Raw genomic sequence first — 7311 nt, 5'->3', positions numbered from 1 at the left:
TGTGAAGCAGATCCCTGTGCTTCTACAGTGAATGCGCTTCACTTAAAGCTGGACGTGCAAAATGTTTCTTTTGTTGAGCCTGGTTTTAGTTGTTTCTTTTTAATGTGGGGATGTGGAGGATCATTCATAGAATCATAGAATAACCAGGTTGGAAGAGACCCACCGGATCATGGAGTCCAACCATTCCAAATGTTAAATTCAATGTTAAATTAATTCCATGTTAAGAAACATTCCTCAGACCTTCTCGGGTATTTGTAAAAGTCAGGACAGACTCAGCCAAAACAAAAAGCCGTGGTCGGTTGGCTGACAGGAAGGAGCAGAGCTGCACATAGTTGAAAAAGGAGCATTTTGGTGTTTGCATGATTTCCGATTGCCATTACCAGGCAAACAAAGCACAGGAACAGGGATGAGGAGAAGGTGAGGCACAGGAAGAAGGGGTGGGTTCTGCAAACTTAGGTTTGAATAGATGGTGAAATCCATTTGGTGTATTCCTACCATCTCCTCTGATGGGCTGTACTGGGAAGGGACAATGCTCTGCGGGGACAGCTGCCCATAGGGAGTGAGGGTGAGACTTGGACTTAGGGTTAGAGGTGTGCACATGTAGAATTGCCTTCACATAGAGCCCACTTAGAACTGTTTGCAACCCTTAAATGAGCGGATGAGAGCCCTATTCCTCGGCAGACTCCTTGCTTTAACTGATAAGAGCTCTGTAGGGCTCTAGGGTTCGGTTCATACGGGGATGAACTCTTTTCGGGTGCTTTGCAGCATTATCCACAATGGCCAGAAAGCGGGACAACGTGAAGAAGGTTTAGGTCTTGTGAGATTTGATACCTAGGGAAAAATGCAGCAAAGAAAGAGCCTAATGAGGGAAGAAGGGAGGGAGGAAAGATGGAGGGAGGGCGGGCAAGAAGTCTTTATCCCAACGCAAGGTTAGAAATACCCAGATTCCAAGAGCGACAAAGACACATCGGTTGCTGTTATATCCCAAAACTCCAGCTTTAGCACCTTGCCTGTATTCACCTCCAGATTCCAAGTTATGAGGCTGATATGTATCATTTATTGATTCATAGGATGTCCTGAGTTGGAAGGGACCCCCAAGGATCATTAAGTCTGGCTCCCACCAGTCCCCCCCATGCTCTGCAGAAGGAGACAGGCTCTTGCCCCACGGTATTATTCTCCCCTTGGCTACCACTTGATCCAGTCCCCCAGTAACCCTGCTCCTCCTGCCCCTTTCAGCGCACATTCCTTCTTGGGGTATTTTATGTGGCTAATTTTTTCAGCCCCACAGTTGAGTTTTCCAGCTCCTACCAGGAAAGCTACAATGTGTGTTCCCCTGTAAAACCTGCCCTGGTGTCAGCATCCCATTAAGACTCTTCTACTGCTATAGTCGAACAGTACATCAGAAAAATGTCTTCTATTCTACTTTATTTGGCTTTATTTTGTATCACATCAGGTAGCATGCAGTCACTGACATGTCAACTGCCTACAGAAGACAGGCTGCTTCAATCCTCACGTCAAATAATGCTTTTACATGGGAATTTCGCGAGGTCTTGTCACGTACTGCCACCAGAGTGGTGGCAGGTGCCCCTCCTTACGAGCTGGAGGCAAAGCTTCAGTTGTTGGACCATCAGCTGGAGTTTCCTCTTCTAACTGCTTAAGCTAGAAGACAAGACAGAAAAAGGCTTGAGTACAACACGTAACTGCACATTTCCATAATGTGGTATTTTCGGCACCCCGGCGGTGACCACAGCCAGCCCCCATTCCAGAAAGGAAGAACCAGCAGTCACGCCTGCGGATGACAAGACAGGTCTCACGTTTCTAAGTGTTCACTAAGACTCAGTAATCATAGCAGGCTCCTATTACCTAATTAAGAAGGAACTTTTAGGAGTAAAAGGTGATTTACAGGGAAATTTTACTCAAAAGGTCGTTATCTCCACGTAATTCAAACCTACCATTGCTACTTTAAACTGTCTGCATTCTCTTGCTGCTTTGAAAGCTGCCAAATAATTACAGGCCCTGAACAACCTCCAGTCCAGGAGACCTCTACTTCTGCACACCACCAACAGCCCTCTAGATGATTTCATTAAGAACATCCACTTTTCCCAACACAAGCTCACCAAAGGTTGGCCAGGAATTACTCTCGATTCCCAAATGATGCACACTGTGGTGAGCCGCTTTCAAAGGTAAAACCAGAAAGTGTCAGCTTCTCAGAAGCAGAAGGGGAATTTTCTGGTCATTAATATCCTCTTGCCCCACTTTAGAATTTCTTTTGGCAAACTACAACAGCCCTACGCTAACCGAAACACGGCTGCAGGTTCAGCTTTAGCTTCAAATTCCTTTCCCAACCTTTTAGGAAGGTGTAACTCAGACCGGATCTCTGTGTAGTCATTTTAGGTCAAGACAGTGTTTCATGCTAACCAGAGTTCTAAAAAGCAGAGTCTAAATGAGACCACAGAAAGCATTCATTCATTTTCCCAAGAACACATCTAAACGTCACACAGAATACTTGCACGCTAAAGCTACAGAGGATTTACTTTTTACTGAGCAAGCACTGACCTCTTTATCCCAGCTTTCCCGCTGCAGCTTCTTCCATTGCTCTCGTTTGGCAAAGTAATCAGGATACATCGCCTTCTCCGAAGGGTGCCAGAAATCCAAGCACCATTCAGGAATCTGTTAAAGAAAAGCATAATTTATAGGTATTATTTTTATACATACATAGTACAAACAAAAGAACTAAACACAACCACTGAAGCCACTATTAAAATGGAAATAAAAGCACTAAGAACACTGCCCAAGAGCCACCTGACCACCGTTGGCTCAAGGCACTGTACAGCAGAGGTCACTGCTTTTAGTCTTTGTTTCACATGTTACCCAAAGTAACAGAAGGACATCACAGTGACTTGCTTAAATCATAGCATCCCAAAGACAAGTCCCAGGTCATCTCAGTTTACTTTACAGTTCTCAAAATAATTCTATCTGGTGGAAGAGACAATCTCATTTCTTCTCATACTACTTCAAATGGAGCAGGTTTGAGAGACCCCTTCCAACTGCTACTTTATTTAATTTGACAGAGAGAGAATCTTGCAGCTAATTTCCACCTGTCTACAACTACTAAAAAATTAATAGTCTTTACAATCTTGCTAAGGGTTTGACCTTTAAGATGTCCAGTCAAAAAACAGAAAGCAAAATTTAAAATTCTGCAGCATCACAGGATATTAATATTTTAAAGACGAAAACATTGATTTTTAAAAAACCCACCAAAAGGGAACAAAACCCCATAAAAGACTCCAATTCTTAAAAAAGAAAACTAAAAGTTGCCCCAGTACCACCATTCATCCGGTGATATTTACAATTCCAATTTCCTGCTGTGATTCTCATCACTGAGTAAAGCTTTGCCTGAACAGAAATAGCAGAGCTGCTAATAGTATTAAAAGAAAAATATACGCACAGACTAAATACCAATGAAAACCATCAAACAGCCCAAGATCTACAACTAACATTTTGTAGCAGCACCCACCATGGACAGACACTGACAGAGCAACAGCCAAATCCCTCTGACAGCCATTTTGTTAAGGGACAGTTCTAGAGTGTCAAACGGGGCAAAGAGAACATAAACCAATTTATATTTCTAAATGAAAGCTAGTCTAGACCACTTACTGCTCAGGGGACTTTTCTGTCCAGAATCTCTCTCACTACTACCTCTATGGCCACTAAGGTTTGTGACCTCGGCATAAGCTTAAGTCCTTTTCTTCCCTTTTCACTCATACATTCCTTTATCTGCCTCTGATAAATCTATGTCACAGTCTTCTCTTTCATATGGCTTCTTATGTGTAAAGATCTGATCAGATCTGGTCCTGTTTCAGCACTTTCTTCAAATTTAGGAGAAAATGGGTGCATGCACTCTCTAGGTTAGTATTAACTTGTCAGAATGCACTAAGAGTTGATGCCAAGAAAGCAAAAGCCCTGTATTTTTTTATGAAACCTCTTTCTTTACTTCTATACAGAACAATCTGGGAGGAGAAAAAAGTGCCTGTAGAAGTGCCTTAAGTTCTAAGAATATCACTTCTATTTTTAGGCATACCACCCATCGCACGGTGATGTGCAAATACTTATCTGGCACTGCAGCATATAAAGGGAAATGATAATTTGCACCATTAATCAAAAGGCTGGAAGAATGATGGGAGTGAGTGAAGTCCCTCAGCAGCCAAGCCACCATCTGACAAGAGCAGAGAGAAAATGAGGCTGTGGTAAGATGCCACCTCAACGGGCAGCACAGCTTTCTCCACCTTGTTTACTGGCACAGCTCAGCTCCAACCCTTTCACTCTGCCTGCCGGACCCAGCACAGAACAGCTTCAATTTGCCAAAAGAACCGATGACTATCTGGGCTAAAAGAAGCTAGCTGGCATCAAACAGACCAGCAAATTGCATTTTCAAGGATCAGACAAGCAGGACACCTTCTACCATGCAAGAATTAAGATGTTTGCAGCTGCAAATGACCAGAGAAACAAGACTGCGGAGTGAAGCCGCAGGCCAACGTAAGCCCACTCGAAGCACTCAATTTACATTCACTAAAGAGTAAGGTCAGCACAGTTAATACACAACAGCACAGGCTGCTTTACCTTGTAGCACTCGTATCTCTCATAGGAAGTGCCCCCAGGGGAATCAGGAAAGATGTAAGGCTGAGGATGCTGGTTTGCCCAGAACTCCTCCTGGCCCGCCCTCAGCAGCTCGGTAGCTTTCACCATGTCCTTCACATCCTTGTTCTTATCAAATCGTTCTCTCAGGAGGCAGGCAAAGTAGCGGTACTTGTCTCTGCAGACAAAAATTAAGCAGTGACATACACTGGAGGAAAACAATAATCACAGGGAGAAAAACAAAGCTTGGTAACATCACCAGTTTCCCTGCGCACAGACGGGGTCTGCCCAGAGGCTCCAAGGAGCTCCTGTTCCCAAACTGCCCTTTTCATAGAATCACTTAGAAAAGACTTCTAAGATCATCAAGTCTTATGAGGAGTGGCAGAGGGAGCTGGAGTTGTTCAGCCTAGAGAAGACTGAGGGGAGAACTTATCACTGCCTACAACTACCTGAAAGGAGGCTGTAGTAAGGTGGGCATTGGTCTCTTCTGCCATGTGACAGGCAACAGGATGACAGAAAATGGCCTCAAGTTGCACCAGGGAAGGTTTAGGCTGCATATTAGGAAAAATTTCTTTACTGAAAGTGTGGTGAGGCATTGTATCAGGCTGCCCAGGGAGGTGGTTGAGTCCCCAATCCCTGGAGGTGTTCAAAAGACAGGTAGACGTGGTGCTTTGGGACATGGTTTAATAGGCATGGTGGTGTTGGGCTGATGGTTGGAATTAGAATCAGAATTGCTAGGCTGGAAAAGACCTTTGAGATCATCTAGTCCAACCATATGTGTCTCCTCTCAGCTTCCTTTTCTGTAGGCTAAACAGCCCCAGTTCCCTCAGCCACCTTTCATAAGGTTTGTGCTCTTGTGGAAGGCACAGACAAGTGACCCTAGTGATACAAGAAGTAGTTACTGTCACAAAAAATGGAATATTTTTTATTCAAGCTAAAGCAGAGTTGAGTTTCATCTAAGTAAGTGGATTATTTTTAAAGTTAGACTCAATGTACCTCTGATAGCATGATTTCTTTCAGACAGTGTTTTTCCAGACACTGTTCATGCTTTGAAGATGAGAACATCTCGTGTGAAGTATGATCTGTGCTGAACAGATCTGTCTTCTATGATCACCTCTGTTTGCAGCCTTTCCCTATCTCAAGTCCAAGGTCAGACAGAGCTGAGCCAACTCCAAATTAGCAAGAGATTTGACTGTTGTGAAGTTCAAAATAACATTAAAAGATGTCCTTAGAAAGCGACAGAATATGCATAAGATTTCTGGGGAAATTTATCCATATGCATATAAGTGGGAAATATATTCTGACCACAGCTCTTGTCTGGCTGCACGACTGATGCCGATCGCTCCCTCGCGTTGCCCAGGCCCTGATAAAGGATGCTCGCTTTCTAAAACCCCAAAACGAGTCCAAGAGAGTTTATTTGCTGGTATTTTTGGTATCATTGCATCTTGTGATCTGTGCTGAATGGATGTGTCTGCTATGATCCCCTCTGTTTCACAAAATCACCAGGTTGGAAAAGACCCCCAGGATCATCGAGTCCGATCATTCCTATCAACCACTAAACCGTGCCCCTCGGCACCTCACCCACCTGTCCTTTAAACGCCTCCAGGGAAGGTGAATCAACCACCTCCCTGGGCAGCCTGTTCCAGTGCCCAATGACCCTTTTTGTGAATCTTTTTTTTTCTCATTTCCAGCCTGGACCTCCCCTGGGGCAGCTTGAGGCCATTCCCTCTTGTCCTGTCCCCTGTCACTTGGGAGAAGAGGCCAGCACCCTCCTCTCTACAACCTCCTTTCAGGTAGGTGTAGAGAGCAATGAGGTCTCCCCTCAGCCTCCTCTTCTCCAGGCTAAACCACCCCAGCTCTCTCAGCCGCTCCTCATAAGGCCTGTTTTCCAGCCCCCTCACCAGCCTCGTCGCTCTTCTCCGGAGGCTCCAGAGCCTCAACATCCTTCTTGCAGCCTTTCCCTGCCTCAAACGCAAGGTCAGCGCTGGAGCCAGCTCCGAATTATCAAGAGTTTTGACTGCCGCAACAAAGCTGGTGAAGGGGCTGGAGAACAGGCCTTATGAGGAATGGCTGAAAGAGCTGGGGTTGTTTAGCCTGGAGAAGAGGAGGCTGAGGGGAGACCTCATTGCTCTCTAGAACTACCTGAAAGGAGGTTGTAGAGAGGAGGGTGCTGGCCTCTTCTCCCAAGTGACGGGACAGGACAAGAGGGAATGGCCTCAAGCTCCGCCAGGGGAGGTTTAGGCTAGACGTTAGGAAAAAATTCTTTACAGAAAGGGTCATTGGGCACTGGAACAGGCTGCCCAGGGAGGTGGTTGAGTCCCCTTCCCTGGAGGTGTTTAAGGCACGGGTGGACGAGGTGCTGAGGGGCATGGTTTAGTGTTTGATGGGAACGGTTGGACTCGATGATCCGGTGGGTCTCTTCCAACCTGGTTATTCTGTGATTCTGTGATTCAAAGCAAGGGAAGAGGGAAAGCGATCGGAGATGCCCCGGGTTTCGGGGGGGCCTGACCCCCCACACCGCGCTCACCGGTGGATGCACCACGACTCCAGGTGCCGCAGGGACTTCTTGTAGAGCCGCAGCACCTTCTGCTGGTGCGTCAGGTACGCCGCCATCACCGCGGGCGGGGACGGGGACAGGGACGGGAACGGGAACGGGAACGAGAACGGGAACGGGAA

General features: G+C 45.9%; 1 protein-coding gene across 1 annotated transcript; it reads right to left on the bottom strand.

Annotated features, from left to right (window-relative positions):
- Positions 1–1408: 1408 nt before the first annotated feature.
- NDUFB9 (NADH:ubiquinone oxidoreductase subunit B9) lies at positions 1409–7280 on the bottom strand. The gene is made up of 4 exons (XM_069854652.1): positions 7163–7280; positions 4621–4813; positions 2557–2670; positions 1409–1659 (listed from the first exon to the last, which is right to left on the bottom strand). Exons 1-4 carry the CDS (start codon positions 7246–7248, stop codon positions 1528–1530), a joined length of 525 nt encoding a protein of 174 aa, XP_069710753.1. The 5' UTR covers positions 7249–7280; the 3' UTR covers positions 1409–1527.
- Between the last annotated feature and the right edge of the window lie 31 nt (positions 7281–7311).

Source organism: Phaenicophaeus curvirostris, chromosome 3 (assembly GCF_032191515.1).
Source record: "Phaenicophaeus curvirostris isolate KB17595 chromosome 3, BPBGC_Pcur_1.0, whole genome shotgun sequence".
In the NCBI taxonomy this organism is placed as follows: Eukaryota; Metazoa; Chordata; class Aves; order Cuculiformes; family Cuculidae; genus Phaenicophaeus; species Phaenicophaeus curvirostris.
Note: the sequence above shows the minus strand (reverse complement) of the source record. Positions and strands in the feature narration are given on the sequence as shown.